This window comes from Bactrocera tryoni, chromosome 3, assembly GCF_016617805.1.
Source record: "Bactrocera tryoni isolate S06 chromosome 3, CSIRO_BtryS06_freeze2, whole genome shotgun sequence".
NCBI classification, from domain to species: domain Eukaryota; kingdom Metazoa; phylum Arthropoda; class Insecta; order Diptera; family Tephritidae; genus Bactrocera; species Bactrocera tryoni.
This window is the reverse complement of record NC_052501.1, coordinates 59,201,035-59,222,227: the sequence shown is the minus strand read 5'-3', so window position 1 is coordinate 59,222,227 and position 21,193 is coordinate 59,201,035. Positions and strand designations below refer to the sequence as shown.

The 21,193-nt window shown below is 35.3% G+C and overlaps 1 protein-coding gene across 1 annotated transcript in view; it reads left to right on the top strand.

Moving 5' to 3' along the window:
- Window positions 1–20,731, top strand: part of LOC120770944 (ubiquitin carboxyl-terminal hydrolase calypso) — a 30,248-nt gene extending 9,517 nt beyond the window's left edge. The window contains exon 3 of the mRNA XM_040098655.1: window positions 20,026–20,731. Within this exon, the coding sequence (XP_039954589.1) occupies window positions 20,026–20,283 (258 nt within the window). The 3' untranslated portion in view covers window positions 20,284–20,731. The remainder of the gene's footprint in view (window positions 1–20,025) is intronic.
- The last annotated feature ends 462 nt before the right edge of the window (window positions 20,732–21,193 follow it).

Below are 21,193 nucleotides of genomic sequence, written 5' to 3'. Positions count from 1 at the left end.
TGCAATTTTCGGTTGATTGGGATGTCTCTCGTACTTATTTTCTTTACAAACGGTGCAGTTGGCTATTATTCGTTTTATTTTATTTAACATACCTGGAAAATATTTTGTTTCGAGAATTTGTGTTTTGTTTTCAGTGGCATTCCTATGCGCTCTTAAATGTTCTTTTAATATGACGTTCTCCTGTTCTTGTTCGTTACTAATATCTTCAACTAATTTTTGGGTATATCGACTTTTAATGTTACTAAAATGAAAAGGATAGATATTTTGCATCATACCCATTATCCTTTCTTCTGTATGAATTCCATTTATAACAGATGGGTTAAGGTATCGTTTCATGTAAGAAATCAATAGCTGTTCGTTGTACTCTGGTTCTGTAATTATATGTCTATGAACTGTTGGAAAAATTATTTTAAATTGATATGAAGATATTTCATCGATCTTGAAAAAAATTTGGTTTTTGAAAACATTAATTGGAACTTCTGTACAAGGGATTAAATTGTGACTTGAGCTTTCGTCGCTATGAATCGTAGGAGTGAGTGAATTTATTTGATTTGGTATCCTTGAAAGGGCGTCTGCAACTACATTTGTTTTACCAGGTTTGTAAGTTAGTTCATAGTTATATTCTTCTAAAATGGCTTTCCATCGCTTCATTTTACTATTATTATTCTTATGGCTTAAGGCATAGGTAAGAGGTATAAGGTTATAAGGTTGATGATCGGTGATAATTTTAACTTTTTTTGAACCGTAGAGGTAATTTCTAAGTGAATTCAGTGACCATATTATACCAAGCATTTCTTTCTCATTGGTAGCATAATGCTCTTCGGCTTTACTTAAAGTTCTCGATATGAAAGTAATTGGTCTACCGTCTTGCGATAGCACGGCACCTAATGCAAAATCTGAGGCGTCGGTCGTTAGTTCAAAATCTTTATCGAAATTTGGATGCGCTAAAACTATATCCTTGGATACTAAAGTATTTTTTATTTTATTAAATGCTTCTAAGGCCTCGTTGTCTAATTCTATTTCTATTTTCTTCGAGTTTCGTTTGGAGACATGACCGGCTTCTCCTCTTAATAGTGCTGTTAATGGTTTAGCTACTTTTGCGTAATCCTGGATAAATCGTCGGTAATAACCTGACATACCTAGGAATGATCTTAATTCTTTGAGAGTTTGTGGAACTGGAAATTTAGCTACCGCTTCTACTTTTTCGGGGTTTGTTTTTATCCCATTTGAACTGATCACATATCCTAAAAATTCTACTTCCTCTTTAGCGAATGTGCATTTGTCTAACTGGATTTTCATATTTGCCTTTTCTAATGTTTGGAATACTAACTCTATATTTTTAAAATGCTCTTCTGCATTTTTTTCAAATATAATTACATCGTCAATGTAAACATAGCATCTTACTCCTATATGTTGTCGTAGGATGTCGTCTAGTGCTCTTTGGAATGTGGCCGGAGCATTTTTTAGACCGAAGGGTAAGCGGAGGAATTCATATTTTCCGTTGTTTACGGAAAATGCGGTTTTTTCAATGTCTGACTCGCCAAGTGCAATCTGATGGAACCCACTTTTTAAGTCAATAACAGTAAATAGCTTATTGTTTCCCAGATTTGCAAGAACTTCATTAATTTCTGGTATGGGATATTTATCGGGGATCGTAACCGAATTATGTTTACGATAATCAACGACCATTCTATACTTTTTTTCACCAGAGGCATCTGACATTTTGTTAACTATCCATATTGGGGAGTTGTATGGAGATTTCATCTCCTTATTATTCAATTATCTAGGAGTTCTTCAATTTGGCGTTCGATTTCGTATTTTAATGCCATCGGATACGGGTATGGCTTGGAGTAGACGGGGGTTTCGGTTGTTGTCCGGATTTCACCTTTTACGAGAGTGGTGTAGGTGAGTTTTTCATCAGGATCAGAAAAAAGGTTTGGGCATTTATCAATAATATTATTAACTTTATTTTGTTGTTGTAAAGAGAGGTGTGGAATATTGATTGCCACATTATTCACTTCGTGTGATATTCTTTGCTTTAACCTTATATTTATACTTTGACAAATCGTCATTAAATTTTTGTCGGTATGAATAATTGCTTTTAATTCTTTAAGTGTATCGTTGCCTACTATGCCGTGAAACGACCTTAAAGTTGGCAATATGAAAAATTTTATTTTCCCTACTGTTGGTCCAAAAATGTCGACAAAGGTGTGGTGGGTAATTTCGATTGTCCCGGCAACTGATTTTACTGTAAAGGGCTTTTCGTTCAGAATTGGATTCCTAATTCTAGTGGATTGAATGTAATTCTTATTGGATCCGGTATCAATAAGAAAATCTATTGTGTCTCCGCGCCTTGTTATAAATTCGTAATAAGGCAGCGAAGACGGCGCTAATCTAAAAAATTAATAGTATCAGGCTCATTTTTACCTGCATTATCATAATTGCTATAGGAATTGTCATCATATATCCCGTTAGGGTCTAATTCGACTGCGTTAGTAAAAAAATTTCTTTGTATTTTGCTTGGAGGGTGAGTCAGTTGTGCAGAAATAGGACGTTTCGGTGGTCAATTGTCCTGGAATATATTGGGCCTATTTTGATAATTAATTTGTCTTGACCGTATGGACTGGTCTACTTCCATTGGGGTCGGTGGTTTAGGTGGTAGGTTCGGTCTGTTATTAAAGGAGATATTTTCTCTAGCAATATGGGGGTTGTTCGGGTAATTGCTGAACCTCGGCATGAATCCTTGGTTATTTTGCATATAGTTGGGAAAATGTTGGGGATATCGGTTTGTTTGGCGACCGAATGCCTGTTGGTCAAAATTTCGTCTGGGGGAATGGGAATACGTTAATTCGGGGTAAAAAGCTCTGTTGTTATTGAAATTATTAAAGTTGTTATTGAAATTATTAAAATTGTTATTTCGGGGAGGTCGTGGTGGTGGTTGGATATTGGGTTTGTGTGTGTTGTTCGCATGATTTATTCTATATGTCATATTGTCAAGTTTTTGACATAAATGTAGTGCTTGGGGCAAGGTCGTCGGTTCTCTCATGCTGAGAAGACGAGGTAAGTCACCATTAAGTCCTCTAATAAATGTGTCAAGGGCTTTATCCCTATATGAGTTTGTCATAGTCCGTATAGATTCGCCACTTAGCTCGAGACATGAAATTTTGTCTAATATAAGTGAAAGGTGTTGGTAAACTTTTTGGTAGAAGGTTGCTATGTCGTCGTAGCGTTGAACCAGAGTGGTCATCTGGTATTCGAGGGTACCTAGGCATAAGGCATTTTCGAATTTGACTCCAATCGAGTGGAGTATTGTATGATTCTAATGCGGTGTCGGCATCACCAATTATTTTGTGCCTTATCGTATGGAGTATCGCAAAGTATTTAGGAGTATTCTTGACTCCCTCATAAGCTTTAAAAATTCTGTCTACGCTCTTCCTCCAGAATTGTCCGGAATTTTATCTAGTTCGTTTATGTTATTCGCGTTCAGTGTCACACTGTGGTCGGGTTCGGTAAAGTCAGTAATATTCTGAGTACTCATTCGTTCGAGTACTTCTCGAACTATTGTCGTTATGGAAGTTGGGTTAGGGGTGGGAGGGTTTAAAGGATGGTTGGAAGGATTTGTAGGATGGGTGGTTTGCCCATAGTCTATCCTCATTTGATTTAATTGTTCAATTAGCTCTTCAGCTGTATCCGGCATTATGATAATTTTTTCTTTTAAGTTAATTAGTTTTAAAAAAAAATTTCTTTGTAATAGTACTTTCTTTGACAATATCAGAATCTTTTTGCAAAGCTTACGTTAACTTAAGGCTTTTTTTCCTTTTTTGTGTCGGATAATTAATTTCTTTCAATTCAAGTTTCGTATACTTTATAATAATAAAATTCTTTATAATTTCTTTTTTTCTTTTTGTGTCGAATAATTATTTTCTTTCAATTCAAATTCCGTATGCTTTATGATATTCTTTATAATAGTCTTAAAATATAATATTTTATAAATCTTACATTAGGTGTTTCCAGCTTTCCATAGGATGTTGTGATACGCTCCGGGGTTGTCCCTTTTCTTTAACAGTACTGAGGTCCCTCGGCGTTTAAAAATCCCACGTTGTGCGTTGTAGCCGCTCGTTAGCACAGTATTTATTGTATTTTCCGTTTTTACACAATTTTTTTTTGTAACTCACGGAGCCTTACTTTTTTATTTTCAGGCTTTTCTTTTTTATTCACAATCACTACCGTTCGCCACTCGCGAAGCCTTACTTTTTGTTTTCAGGCTGTTACTATTTACGCGCGCTGGTCCCTGCTCGGGCGCCAGTTAAAAAACGTTTCGTTATTTTTACTAAAAAAAATGTTTTCTGGGAGCTATGCTCCTTTATTGAATTCCACTTAAGAACTAAAATTAACAATTAATTATACTTAACTCTAGACCTATGTTTGCCGCTGCAACGGGTACGGAGTTTGCTGACGCTGCGCTTCCCACAGGTTGGCACTTCGCTGACGCAGCGCTTCCCACAGGTTGCCACTACACGTGTCGCACTCTCAGCGATTTAGTGGTGTCATATTATATTACTTTGTATCATATGATATTAATGCATCATATGATACTTTTTGAATGTATGGGGTGCTAACTTGTACACATATCTTAAGCATAAGTGTTTTCAAGGGCAAACACAATTGTCTATTGTTAGTTTAAGATCATTTGCGATCTTCAGGGCAAACATAATTGTCTATTGTTAGTTTAGGATCATTTGCGATCTCAAGGGCAAACACAATTGTCTATTTTTAGTTTAAGATCATTTGCGATCTTCAGGGCAAACATAATTGTTTCTTGTCTATTGTTAGTTTAAGATCATCACTTAAATTAATTTTTTTCATTTACATATGTACTGACTAAATAAATTTCTTTAGAGAAAAAATAGATATTATTATAAATAAATAAATAAAAATAAAGAAAAAACATAGCAATTTAGCTGATTTTTTCATGTAAATCACCAAAAATGGCGATTTTTTGAAATGATTGTATGGGGAACCCCCTAGGGGAGTTCCAGGGGGTGTGCCACTGGCACGGGTGGATCGGCCGTCCAAAGTTAGTGGGGGTCGGTCATACATTTGGACTCGATTGGAGCACTCTAAATGGGTCAAAGTGGGATTTTTCAAAATTTGCCCCTACCCAAAGGTTCGACCCAAATTGGGGGACATCAAAATTCGTTTTAGAGGTATGGTTCCTTCGGCAAAGTATCTTATTTTGATCCCTAGAATATGATTTTCATAGAGCAATGGGCGATTTTTTTGCCTCCCCACAAATCGGCCCGGCCTAATATATATATATATATTTTGTGTGGTTTTTTTTTTGAACTATTAATTCTTTCAATCCCGTCACAAAATTTCTTTAGAAATACCCTAAAAAAATTCCCTGAAAATTTTAGCCCTTAATACTAACATTAAGAACTGGTCCAAGGCATGTAAAAATTCTCCATTGAAAATACACTACCATCGTAATTTTTTATCTTTAAATTTCTACAGCTCAGAGGTATTTTATGGCATCGCTTTTACTTTCACTCTATAAAAGTGCCCAGTGCAACAAAGTCGTAGCTCTCACCGGCGAGGTAGTACGGGGCTCTAAACTTGATTTTTCCATGAAATTCGCTTTTTTTTATATATACATACATATTTCGTAAATGATAAGAGCTATAGAAAAAATGTTAATGACAAACTTGTAGAAAATTTTATTTGCTACAAAAACGATCCTTGGTCAAAATCATTATTATCATTAATACTTCTCGAGATATTCAGCGTTTTAAGTAAGGTTTTCATAGATTTTTTTATTACATACCATCTACGAAAATTTTATAAAGACTTACTTAAAAAGCCGAATATCTGGAGAAGTATTAATGATAGCAGTTTTGATCTCGAATCTTTTTAGGAGCAAATAAAATTTCCTACAAGTTTGTCTTTAACATTTTTATACCCTGAACACCCAGAAAGAAGCGTCGGAGACCTTATAAAGTATATATATAAATGATCAGTATGTTGAGCTCAGTCGATTTAACCATGTCCGTCTGTCTGTCTGTCCGTCCGTCTGTATATATACGAACTAGTCCCTCAGTTTTTAAGATATCCTTTTGAAACGTCATTTTCTCTTCAAGAAGCTGCTCACTTGTCGGAACGGCCGATATCGGACCACTATAACATATAGCTGCCATACAAACTGAACGATCGGAATCAAATGCTTGTATGGAAAACTTTCACATTTGACAAGATATATTCACGAAATTTGGTATTTATTATTTTCTAAGGCAACAATGTAATCTCCGAAGAAATTGTTCAGATCGGTTAACTATAGCATATAGCTGCCATACAAACTGAATGATCGGAATCAAGTTCTTGTATGGACAAATTTCACATTTGACAAGATATATTCACGAAATTTTTTAAATATTATTTTCTAAAGCAACAATGTAATCTCCGAAAAAATTGTTCAGATCGGATTACTATAGCATATAGCTTCCATACAAACTGAACACATAGTTACTAAAAGGAATGCACCTGTAAAGGGTATATTAGCTTCGGTGCAGCCGAAGTTAACGTTTTTTCTTGTTTCTATAGCTCTTGTCATTTACGAGATACAGTATTGGACAAAACTAAAGCACCACCTGCTATGGTTCAGCTCGAACTTAGCTGTTTTCATACAATAAAAATAAATAAATGTAAAATTTTGACTTTTTTCAATGAGTTGCTTATTATTTTTTAATAAAATAAAGCTTTTCATTTTCAGTTTTCAAAATTAAATAAGTTAAATCAACAAAAGCATTTATGGTTTAAAAATTAACTGGACAAAACTAAAGCACCCCTTTCATCGGTTTGAAAATAATACCTGAAAACTAAAAAAATAGTAGCAAATCCTTTATTTTGGGTAACAAAAACGCATATTTTAGGCATATAAGAAATAAAATTATTTACTACATATATATCATGTGGTATGCCAATCCAAGCAATTTTTTCAGATTCGAAACGTTGATCCTTGGTTTTACAGTTTTCCCTATTTATTTTGGAATTAACAATCTCCCATAAGTTCTCGATGAATTTGACATCGAGTGATTACGCTTGCCAATCTAAAACATCAACTCTGTAACTTCATAACCAAGTTTTTCAATACCTAGAGTTAAGCTTAGGATCATTGTCCTGCTGGAACCACCATTACAGTGGCATATCCTTTTCAGTATAAGGTTGCATCCCGTTTTTTTAAATATCGGTGTAAACAAACCGGTCCCTTATTCCATTTATTATATGAATAGGTCCAGTCCCGTGCCCAGAGAAAGAGCTCCAGACCATAAAATTACCACCGCTATATTAAATAGTCGCAATATAATACTAAGGTTTGAGTCCTTGTCCTTTCGGCCTTCTCAGACACCTTATGCCATTCGAGTTTTTATTAACGGGTGGGCCATATAAAATTTTAAATTTAAAAAGTCAATAAAGAAAAAACGGCTCGATATTTTTCAAAGGTCTAACATTTATTTAAAAGGTTGTTTTATGAAATTTATTTGTGGAAAACAATTTTGGACAAATGACCACCACGGCTGAGTTTACAGTAGCTTATCCGATCCACTCAATTTTGGAGTACTTTCTCGATGGTTTCAGGCCTTATGGCAGCTACAGCAGCTTGAATCTCGTACTTTAGATCTTGAATTGTTTCTGGATGGTTGGCGTAACATTTATCTTTAACAGCTTCTCACAGAAAATAGTCCAACGGAGTTAACTCGCCAACTTCTGGGAGGCCAATTCACATCACCTCTTTAAAGATAAAAAGATTGAGTGTAGCGTTTGCTGTATGGCACGCAGCGCCCCAATTGTGACAATTCTGCTTGTTACCGTAACCATCGAGGTGGAAATGTCCGAAAAGATGATTTTTCGGTAAAATTTATCATCCTCGGTTAAACTTTCAAATTTTCAATATTTCCCAGTTTTCTTCTAGTGAATAGCGACCCATTTCGTAAATTTTAGACTTTTTACTGAATATCTGTCACTTTCCGAATGGTATTTGACGTTTCCAATGTCGAAATATATAGTACATAATTCAAATTTAAACCGTTAGATGGCCCACCCTGTATTATATTTCGATTCGTCTGAGAATAAAATGGTATTCAATTTCTGAATGCTCCAATCGAGATGAGCTGTCGCAAATATAAGTTTGGCCTTTCAATTTTTTGCGTAAGTAAAGGACTTTCTAGCGGGACGCCAACAGAACAACCCGCACTCAAAAGCTCGTCTTCTAATTGCTCATGCATTAATTAGTAAACCAAAGTGTTTCTGTATTTGATTGGAAATGACTGTGGGATAAATTTGGGTAACCTTTTTGATCAATTAATCGTTTCTTTATGTAGTTTTTTGCTGTCTTCCTCAGCTGTGCCGAGAAAGTAGTTTGCTAGTTTACTGAAATTTATTTATTAGTCAGGGGTACCACTGATTTTTTTAACTAATTCTATGTTGAAATAAACCATTTTGCCAATCGCTTATTTTTTTTATTTGTAACGTCGGCTGAATAAGTATTTTCCGCCAATTTTGACTCTTAAACTCTAAATTGCAACTGAACAGTGACGACGTCAAAAATCTCTTGACAAAATGTCTCAATAATATTTGTAACGGTTTATTGTTAACGTCTTCAACAAATAACGTACTTTTAAAATAGCGTGGTGCTATTTTCCTTAACAAATATTAGGGGGTGCTTACCTAATCTGGTGAATACGGTGGTTGATCGATGGTATTCATTGCGTTTTTGGCTTTAAAATCGGTAACAACTCCATAGTCTTTTTGAAAAAAAAAAAAATCGGATTTATCGGGACGAGTCAAGTAAGACCGCGTTTCATACTACATACTACTTATCTACCAAAATAGTTCGAACGGGGTCGTGCGAGATCTCGAGCTCTTTTGCCATCTCCCTAACACTTGCCTGACGATTTAAAATCCCCCACTTTTTTTTTTAATATTTTCATCAGTTGCAAGAGGTCGTCCAGGCATGTCTTCAACGATCACAATATAGTATGTCACAACAGTTAAGGTTTTACTATTATATATAACCAAGTTATAATCAAATTTGAAGCCAAATATACAAAACATACCTGTATATTTTGTAAATTATAAATTGTTTGGTTGTGCTCTGCACGCTGGTACAAATAAAATAAACTTCCAATCCTTCACGACGCTCAGGTCGCACTTTTGCCGACAGCGCTGCCGGTCTGCCCCGTGACGCCGCTGTTCTGGCTGATGATCGTTTTCTTCCTGACTTGGAATACATTTCTCGTCAAGGTTCTGTCTTCTGCCATTACTTTTATTATCTTATTGTGTTTTTAAACAACTTCAAACGCGGTTTCATGAAAATTTGCAGTTAAATTGTTTGGAAAAACTACCTTTATCAAGAACACCTTATCCCCTACTTTTATCGCGGCATTCCTCACGCCCCTCATTTTATCTGCCTTTTCCTTTTTGTTTTTTATACTCTTGCAACCAGTTGCTACAGAGTATTATAGTTTTGTTCACCTAACGGTTGTACGTATCACCTAAACTAATCGATATAGATATAGGGTTATATACATATGTATATATAAATGATCAGGACGACGAGAAAAGTTGAAATCCGGTTGATTGTCTGTCTGTCCGTCCGTCCGTCCGTGCAAGCTGTAACTTGAATAAAAATTGATGAAACTTGGTATGTAGGTTCCTTAATACAAAAAAAAAGTTCGTATTCCTAGATGGGCGTAGTCGGACCTCTACGGACAGTGTGAACATGGATGAAATCGGCGAATAACCTCGCTCCTCCCCATATAACTGTTCACAGTTACTAAAAGCGCAATAAATCCATAATTAATACGCCAGAGACATTAAATTTTACCACCGATACATGAGAAGGTTTTGTGAGAGCCCGTGTGAAAATTGGACGATGGGCGTGGCACCGCCCACTCTTTGGTGAAATCCCATATCTCGGGACCCGACTGATCGATTAAGACAAAATTTGGAACGTAGCATTCTTTTCATATTCCTATGTCTTCTTCTTCTTCTTAATTAGCGTAGACATCGCTTACGCGATTATAGCCGAGTTAACAACAGCGCGCCAGTCGTTTCTCCTTTTCGCTACATGGCGCCAATTGGATATTCCAAGCGTAGCCAGGTCCTTCTCCACTTGGTCCTTCCAACGGAGTGGAGGTCTTCCTCTTCCTCTGCTTCCCCCGGCGGGTCACTCTGTGAAAATAATTGAAATGGGACAATAACCATGCCTACTTCTCATACAGCACAATTTTAAATTCCAATTGATTCGTTCAGTTTCCAGTACACAAATCAAGAAGCAATTAATATAATATGATTAAACTTTGCACGAATAATTCCTTTGGTATACGCCAGCTTATGACAAAAAATTTGTGAAATCCAACCAAAATTGTTCAAGACCCTAGGTACCAAATTTGTGGACCCCAATACCTATATTTGACTTTTGATCGAAAATATCGGTCAATGCGTGAGATATGCAATAGAAATTTAGACAGAATCCTTTTCCTGCAGTAGTAATTCTATGTATCTAAAGTGGATGAAATCGGGTCAATATTTCCCTGGGCCCCTATTTGCCTAATATAAAGGTTTTCGAACTGCCTGATGACTTTATGCTGGATATTTCGGCCAATATTTGAGTTATCTCATTGAAAATTTCAGGACGAATTTTACTCATAACAATATATCGTGTCTAAAATGGATACAATGGGCGAAAACTTAACCTAGCTCCATATGACCATTACTAGGATTTGCAAACATCCGCTGATTTTGTATAATGACTATATATAATGATTTTGGTTTTTCTAACAAATCTTATGCCGATTATATATGTATGTAAGTCATATATGGTGTGTGCATTTAAAAAACTGCTTAGATCCTGATCCTCTAGTAGACTTTTTACATCGTAAGGTGTTTTCCTTTGATTCCTGCAAGTTGGAAGAGGATAAAAAGTGCAATATAACCTATGCAGGAAACTTTTCGTAATTTAAATTTCTTCCTTATAATTTTTTGAATTAGAATTCTATTTTCAAACTTTTCAGCAAAGACCTATTCATGTTTTCAACTTCTCCATTACCCTGGAGCCATTAGGGCGGGGTTTTGACCTTCTCTATACCAGAAGTTTTGTGGTATTTCGCTAATTCTTGACTTATGTACTGCCTTCCATTATCCGTTCTCTGATATTTTAGATATCAAAGTCTACAAAATATTTTTTTTATCACTTTAAGTACACTAGCTGATCAAATAGAATGAAAAAAATTTAACTCCATTTAGTGGGAGTATAGGTAATGAACGTTCCGATGAACTTATTGTTTGGAAAGGGTCCCAGTAAGTCTGATGCTACCCAAATCCATGGGCCTGTTGGAAATGAGTTCCTATACCTTGGCGCTGGTTTAAGGCTTTGGGACCCCAAAAGTCAGTCTGTACATTGTTTTACGTATTTCTCTGCGTCGCGGTCAATCAGAGACCACCACGATTTCATAGCCGACTCTCCAAGGTGCCCTTCGTGGGCCAGCTCAAGTACCCGGTTTCGAAGCTATGTGGAAATAGTGATACGGTTACCTCGCAAAAGAAGGGATCCTTTAGCCGACAACTCATCGAAATGAGTAAGTATGATGATAACTGACAAAGTCGTGATTGTGCATCAGAGATGTTTCCTTTTCCCGCATTGTAGATTACCTTAATATTATAGGACTGTATCCGTATTAAACATATCTCTATGAGGGCCCGACGTTTCGGTGTCGGTTTGAAAATGGCATCTAACGGTTTATGGTTGGTCAGTAGTTCGAACTGAAATCCTGCTAGGTAATAGTAAAACTTTTCAACCGCCCAAAGTAGACACAAACTTTATTTTTTTTTCTTTTGAGAATAACGCCTCCAACATCCCACAAAGCTCTGCTAGCAAATGATATAATTAAAGGATCATCATTAACTTAGAACTGCAACAGTACCGCTACTAGACTGGCATCTGCTATGACACAAGTTTGGTTTCTTAAATTGAAGTATATAAGATTTAATACTTATACACGTCGCTACTTCAATTTTCGAAAATTCCCTCATTCCCCAGCTGAATTTCACGTATTTCCTTAACAATTTTTACGCAGCCTTTTAAAAATTTTCTCTTTCATTTCTTTTCGACTTGTATATGTATGTAGATATACATATTTATACACGTTCGATTTATCATTTTGCTTGGGCAAGACGAAACTCTCTGTCCAGCATCTCTATATTCGGTTTGGATAGGTTTAATCACTCACCTTTTCTATATATACGTATGTACATAGTTACTTCTCTATATTATTCTATTATAGGCTTAATTACTCAGCTCTTTTTCTATGTAAGTATGGTACAGTAAAGTCTCTTTTAGTTTTCTGGATTGTATAAAATGCAGCCTCTTCGAAATATTTATGGTAAGTAACGGAATCAGAATTGAAACCGTTTAAAATGTAGTATATATCAAAAATTCAGATATTGGTTTGACGATAGAAACGGAAATTGTTTTGGTTTTGGGTGTCAGGGAAACCAATTTTATAGGTTTTGTTATCAGAAACAAAGCAAGAAAATAGTCGCTGCCAGATTTTAAATGTAAGTTAAATTCTTAATTCTTATTTATTTTATTGTTACGAATTTAACCCTTTGCACTCGAGAGGTTACTCTCACTCACCATGGGGTGTGGTGCCGCAACTCGAGAGGTGACTATCGCTCACCACTTCGTTTGCTGCGGTAACTCGATACGCGAGTCTAACTGTTTTTCTTACGCTCTTTCTATATACTCCTATGAAGTGTAAACGGAGATAAGATTTTCTTATCTGGGGATCAATCAGGAACTTGACTGCATTTTCGGCATCAGTACAAACCTGACAGTCGCGGCAGGGATATTACTGAATTTAAACTTTTTGATCCCTAAAAACATGGAATCTAATACCGAATTAAGTTCAGCGGGCGTTTATTGGTGTTACTTACCACTGGTGGGGGAAATGAAAAGTCTTTTCTTGAGTGAGAAATCTTTCATTCGATTCAGCATCATCTTCTAAAATGTGGTCGATTGCTTCAGCTTCATCCTTATCTTTAAACGATTTAATCTAGACTTAACTTTTCCATATTTCTCCAAAATGTGAGCCTGCCGTAAGATATAATTACGAAGGTACAAATTTAGTTGCTTTTCCTGAGTTATGAAATTCTCAACTTCTTTTTCTTTTTTGTCTTCCTCTATTACATCTGCTGTTTCTTCCTCAGCAGAAGATAAATATACAGTAGGTAGAAAAATTAAGTTATCAAAGTGAAATATAAATCAACGAAGTGAATAAAATTTCAAAGTTTACATTTTTCAAATGATTTTTTTTTTCTTGAGACCATATTTCAAAGTAATTAAAGTAATTTGAATTCAAAAGAGAAGTGCATCGCTTTTATAAAAGGAAAACATACACACACATATAGTAAATTGCGTGTAGAAAAAATAAGTTATCAAATTGTTTAATATCCACAATGTCCATAATTTCGTCTGGCTTGTTAAATCAATCATTGTTGCATGGAGTTGGCAAACTTCAAACACTAATTTTGAGGAAAAGTATTCCAAATGTTAATGGATGAAATTCTTCAAATCAACCAGGTTTTAGGGTTTCTCTACAGCTATGAACATCTTAAGGGTTGCCCAAGCATTTTCAATTGGTGAATTGCCAGGGCTTTGAGGAAACCATTTCAATACACTCACATTTTCATTTTTTAGATGTTCTATGATGACTTGCAGTATGAATGGGCGCGTAGTCCTGTTGAAGAAGGATATCCGGTCCAATTAGTCGGTGACCCTCGGAGATGGAGTGCTCTTTTAAAATATTTTAATAAACTGCAGCAGTAACTTTTCCTTCCAGGACTACAATATTGCCAGGGCCATTTGCAGATAAGTATTTTCAAACCATTAAGCCCTTTTCCACCGACTTAACTGTGGGTAGAGTGCACTTGTATAATAGTTCTTGTTCTGGTGAGCGCCAAACGTAAACCATACCGTGGGAATACCGAAGACAAACCATCGTTTCATCAGTCCAGAGCACTTTATGCCAAAAATTTTGATATTTTAATATGTGCTCTTTATAAAAAGCTTGTCGTTTTTTATTTGCTTCATTTAGGAAGAATAACTTTCTTGCAACGCGGCTGTGAATATTGGTTTGGTGCAATCTCTTACGGACAGTGTGCACTGAGGGGGCTTTATTGCCTTCTTTTATAAGCTTTGCGCGAATTTTTGAAACTGATTTGAAGGATTAAAATAGGAAATATCCAAAATTCGTTTATCAACTCTCCCGTTATTATTTTTGGGCGACTTTGTCTCTTCTTCCTGATGACTCGATTTTCTTTTTTGTAGCCGGCAATAACTTTCCGTATTACGGCCTGGTTTTTATTAAAATGTACAACAATATAACGTTGGGTGTGACCATCTTTATGCAAATTAATTATATTTGTGCACTCCTCATTCGTTAATTGTTTAAAATTCACCATTTTCCGAATTTTTCTTTAATTCACCGTAAAAAAACGAAAACTTTAGTTACCAATTCAATTTCAAAATTTATAAAATAAAGAATCCTTGTACCTTTAATGCTTGTTTCTACTTTATTTTCAAGTTTTAATATGAACAACACTAATTACTGCTCTTGATAACTTACTTTTTCCACGCGTTGTCACTGAGAATTTCAATAGAAGGCCACGAAAATTTCTTACCAGATAAACGGTTGCCACTAAAATCATCAATTGCTGTACTTTGATAACGGTACTTTCCGATCATATACAAAAAAAAATAATATTCAATTAGCGAAAAAATATGGAGCGTTTAAAACAGCGCTGATTGTTTTGATAAAATTATTTTTTCTACCTACTGTATACAAGATATGTAGATAAGAGATTGGAGCTTTTGCAAATTTTTTAAATCGGAGTCAAATTGGTACACAATTTCAGATTCTTATTATATGATAAAATATTCTAACACCGCATCACGCTGCAGAGAACTGTAAGTAATTTCGGACACTCCTTTTAATCTCGCTTTACAAAGTTTGAAATTCTCGAAATACTCCGCCGTTATTTCAAAGTACAATTTTTCAACTTCAAGAGAAATTTTTGTATAGTACTTTATGTGAAAATTGTGCATTTGAAGAAAGAAAAATTTTTCAAGTTATACTTATGTCATCACTTTTTCTTGTAATGATTTTGTGGAGATCATCCATTACTTTTCTGAGGAGTTGAATTTTACTCTTGATTAAAATCAAGTGCATTTAATTATATTCGGCCATTTGTCATGTCATTCCGCAATGGCTTTGTTCGAAATGTGTTGGCCGTGTGCAACACAGTTTCGGATAAATCCGCTTGGGCATCAAGAATTTTGTTTCTGTTTATACCAATAATTTTTTCCGCAACTCTTTTCGTATTTGAGTAACCGCTGGTATTCTCCAAAGGAATCGTTGGAGGTATGTATATTGATTGGGTTGCCTAGTAGACCTTGCTGTGCCTCGACTCACAGCCGCTGATTTTCTGTGGTGGCAGTTAAATCACTGCGTTTAGTCTCTGCTAAAACGGCTTAGGCCGCGGCCAAGCAGTAAACGACTGAGCGATGAGCGGCTGAGCGACGATTTTGAGCGACGTATGGCTTTTTACTGAGCGACTGTTGTTGAGCGATTAGTTGCTAAAATGCCGTTGTCAAGGGCTGTACAGCGTATATTACTGCTTGAAAATAGATATCATGTTTATAGAATCTTGCTACGTATAAAAAAAGAAAGTCTGGTGTTCATCCTATAAACCAAACAAGATGGAGGTTCGGTGAATTTAATCATTTATATCAAAATCTACGTAAATTTCCAGATAGATTCTTTCAATATCTACTTATGTCTATACAATCTTTTGATATATTGCTTGAAAAAGTTCGTTCTAAATTAACAAAACAAAGGAAAGCAATTCGTGCAGAGCAGAGGCTCGTTTTGACCTTGAGGTAAGTTAAACATAAATTTCATTTTATTCATTTATTTAAGTTAAACATAATATTACATATATACTTTACTTTTTGTTCTGATTATTGGCAAACGATGCCCGATATTTGTTTAAAATTACATTTTGTATTTCTCCTCTGACTTCAAATTTTCAAATATTGTTAAACTGCCGCATAAATAGCAAGAAACTTTTAAAAAACTGAAGATCATCATCATCTTCTTCCTTCTTTTCTACCTCAGCTTTTAAAATTTCCATTCGCTCCTTTTCAATTTGGAGAAATTCAGATTCAAACTCGCTTGTTCTTCCCTTTCTTTTCTTTGTTTTTGGTGGCACATTTGTAGAGCAACTGGTGGAAACAGAAGTGCTGGTTTCAGGCATATCAACAGTTTTAAACAGAGTCTTCTTCACTTAGTAGATCGTTAATCAAAGTCGAATAATTAGGATTGCAACATTGATATTGCTCTGGTTCCAAAAGATTCCCATCCATAGGATCCGGAACAACGCTTTTTTTAATGAAGCTCATCAAATCATAATATGGCCTTAACTTTAACTGGAAGAGCTTCGGAGCTGGTTGAGTCTTTTGCAGATTTCTCCTGTATGTGTCTCTTAAATTCTTTCACTTTCCTTTTGCTGCTTCTCCTGAAATGTTATTAGTATATTGAATTAAATTATATTACATATTTGCAGGTTTATAGCTACAGGACATTCGTTTCGCGATTTAGCTTTTGCTTTTCGCATGGGCAGAAGCACAGTCAGTTTAATTATTTCAGAAACATGCGAAATCATATGGAAAGAGATTTTGGAGGAGTATATGCCTATACCAACAACAGACCGTCTTAAAATTATCATAAATGATTACTACAGGCGTTGGAAATTTCTGAACTGTTTTGGCAGTATTGATGGCAACCACTGTCAAGTTAAGTGTCCGGCAAATTCTGGGTCCCATTATTTTAATTATTTGCACTACTTTTCCGTAGTACTGCTAGGTGTAGCAGATGCTGACAAAAAATTTGTAACTATAGAAGTGGGAGGAAGAGGAAAGAAAAGTGATGGCGGTACTTTTTCTGGATCAACATTATTTCGATTGCTTGAAGCGGATAAATTGAATGGTTCTCTTCCCCAAGCATTGGCAAACTCAAATACTATTTTACCTAATTTTCAGATTGGTGATGAAGCTTATCCACTGAAAACATATTTGTTAAGACCTTTTCCACGTAGGAATTTAAATTCGAAAACAGAAAATTTTAATTATCGACTTTTAATAACAAGAAAATGCATTGAATGCGCATTTGGAATATTAACCAGTAAATGGCGTTTTTTGCAAAAAGCCATTGAAACAACACCAAGAACAGCTATTATTTTAATTAAATGTGCTTGTGTACTGCACAATTTTGTGAGGGAGCTCGATGGCGATCTTGATTACTTACAAACAACAACAACTATAAACAATGCTAACGCTCAAACAAATACCGTTGATCGGGAACAACAGCAAAACTTCAACAGAAGCAGCCAAACAGCATTAAATATACGTAATGAATTAACAGAATACTTGTGGGAGTTTGGACATTAAATTCTACTTAAAATTTTAGTTTTATCATGTTAATATGTTAACAATCAATTTTTTTTATGAATAAAAAAAACACTCACCAGAACAACCACATATTTCTCCCAGTTTTTTCCATATGTGATCAGTGATATTTTTATTTTTGAAGTCTTTGTGGCTATCCTGCCACAAAACCGGGTAGCTTTGCACCTCAGAAATAAGCATTTCAATGTTAAATTTGTCCATTCTTTCTGTTCGTCGCTCAGCAGTCAACTGAAAATTATAACATGTTTTAATTGTTAAGCGACGTCGCTCAGTCGCAGAGAAATCGCTCAGTCGCTCATCGCTTACTGCGTGGCCTTTCATATGTTTTAATTTCGTCGCTCATCGCTCAGTGCGTGGCCGCGCACTTATGTGATCGGTTTAATATGCGGGAATATACATCCGTCTTACAATTATTTTTGTTTTAACTTGTCTGTATTTTGAACAGGACTTTTTAATTCTGGCCGAGCTCTTTATCCGGCTCGAAGGACCAAATGTTATAACTCAATAAAGATTTTGTCAAACCTTACCACTGGTGGGGGGAAATGAAAAGTATTTTCTTGAGTGAGAAACCTTTCATTCTAATTTTTATTTGGTATTTTCATTACTTATGTATAGACTATTTTAGAAAACTATCTCAAATAATTAAATATATGTGTATGTGTATATGTTATGTATGTATTGCAGCATATTGTTTATGCTGCTTGATATAGGGTTGTTTTCAAGTGTACAATTCAATACATGTGTGTGTGTTTAATGTTATCTCATCTGTAATTTTATGACTTGTGTCCACATGCATTTTTATTATTATTGGATGCGCATTGCATGTAGATGCATGTGGCTGCTAATGTACATATGTATGTATGTTCAATATATAAATAGATATTTATTTTGAATAGTATTTCGGCTTTGCTGATAATTAAGCATGTTCAATGATATTTGAACCGTTGGTGTTATAATAAATATGGGTACAATGCCGTTGGCAAATTTGCAAGCATATTGGTCATAAGTGATGTCAGCTACATTCCTTTATATTCGAACAAGTTTACAAGAGACAGATTTAATCAGATTTTTTGGATGCTTCATCTGAAGACAATCCAAAGACAAGATTTCCAAATTTGTTAACTATTTTACACTAGGGAGAGAAATTTGTGTGGATGAATCTACGATCAAGTTCAAAGGTCGGGTCTCCTTCATTACTTACAATCCGAAGAAACCGACCAAATGGGGAATTCGAGTTTATACTATAACAGACTCAACTACCAGTTACATCTGTGGTAATCTTCCTTATTTTGGAAGTTTGACAATAGACTGCTTGATTAGGCGCGACCTTCCGGTGGCCACGAGAATACCATTGCATCTGTATGTGTGTCCGAAGAATTATTGAAATTAAAATGCCACCTTACAGGAACTATCTTAACAAACAGGAAGCACCTACCAGAACAAATAAAAATAATACAATTCGGAAAAAATCAATAGTAGCATACCGGAAAACAAATACATTAATTTTAGCGTGGAAGGACAAGAGGGTTGTGACTTGCTTGACCAACTGGAACAATGCTGGAATGACGCCTGTAAAACGAATTTTCCGAGGAACCTAACGTAATAATAGATTATGTCAAACACATGATGGCGTAAACTGTTTCTTAGGGGTTTGGAGATTTGTTTAATAAACTGATTTATTTCATATAAAACCACTAAAGAACAGAGAAGCGAACGGCCGCTTAATCACTTACACATGTTTGAAGACATTAGCTAAGCAATTGGCTGGAGATTTCCACCAGCCACGCGACCTAGCCTCCACTTAACCACCGAATCCAATAACATCCACCTAAATGGAAAGCTGCATAGCATTCTCACAGGAGTTAGAAAATATTGTAAAGTCTGCTTCCAAAGAAATAAGCCCGGCAGAAGACACCAAACAACTTATTATTGTGACACTTGCCCCGACAAACCGGGCATGCATCTCGGGAGTTGTTATCTCAAATACCATACAATGCAAAATTACCATCTCAAATATGTAAAGATACATTTAATATTAAAATATAAAAGTTTTATGTTTTACTTTATGTGTGTAATCATTTTAAGTTAGAGATAAGAAATTAACCAAATACGCTTCGAGTTGCTGGTGCGCCGTGCCAAAAAGGTCCTGAGTGCAAAGGGTAAATTATCTCTAGAAATAGAGATAAGGGGGAAAGATAAAACCAAAATGTCATAGTTATTGAGTTAATAAAAAACGCTGACATTTCCAGAGAGTTTACAAAGCGTAATTTACCATCATAACAAATGCTTCTTAATTCCTTCGTAGAGGTAAATTCAATAATTCTTTCATTTAATAAGCATTAGAATGATATACATAAATAATGAAAATACTGGAAGAGGCACATACATACATATATGTAATTTCCACAACAGAAATGTATATATAAATATTTCTTATTTTGCAGGTGGATGACTGTCGACGAACCCACAATTACGACGAATTCATATGCACTTTTCTGTCGATGTTAGCACATCAAGGCGTGCTAGGAGAATTAGTAAGTCAACATTTACTTCCCTCAAAAAAAATTGGTGGACTTGGCGGAAATAGGATGACGAAAGGCTCAGCTCAAACTGTTACACCACAAAAACCAAAAAACTGCAAAACTTCTAAAAATTCTGGGCGAAGACGAAAAGGCCGCAATAAATGTAAAAAAAGAAAATAATCTTTTAAACTTAACTAATAAAAATCACTATCGGCTTAAAATTGTAATAAGCACTAAAAGTTTAAAAATTGTGCATTAATTAAGATGAACTTAACATTTATTATAACACAAGGGTTAATGTCCAGGTCTTCACTCTGGCACTTTGAAATTTCTTTTGTTCATAGCTTAAACTAATTAATTATCTTTTGATTTAATTCGAATACTTCTATCACGTTCAGCCGAACAATTTTCTACTCGACTTACACTCCTGCTCTCTGAGAAACTATATATAAACATTTAGCAATAGATATCGAATTGCGTGGAAACACTAACTTTACATATGCAGACTAATTTATCTTTTGGAAGTTTTCATAAACCCATACTGGCAGTGTATTTGGAAATATTCCACAACCTTATATTCAGCTGCAAAATCGATTTAGCTGTAACGTGTATAGATCGTGGAAAGATATACAATCCAACAACGAGTTGAAATTATCTAGTCTAGTGGAATACTTTGAATCCACAGGCATAGTACAAAATAATCCCGTGCCAGTGCAACAAAGAAGTGCCCGCAGTGTCGATAATATTGCTGCCGCTGACGAATCAATTGAAGAAGCCTCATATCAGTCTCTCACATGTCGTTCTTAAGCGTTGGGCATCTCTGTGATGTTGAAAATTGGCGCAAGAACTGAAGCCGCATGACCACCATTAAGTAAGAAAAATGTTTTGAAGAAAAAGGCCAAACAAAATATTTTGTATTAAAAAGAAAATAGAAAGTAATGTTGTAGGAAAGATTAATAATAATAATAATAATTGACATAAACAATACTCACTTCAAGAAACACTTCAAATAAGAACTCTTTCCTGAAGTGAATATAAATTAGTCACACATTTCTGCTGGCCAAGCAAATAATTCCATTATGCATTATGA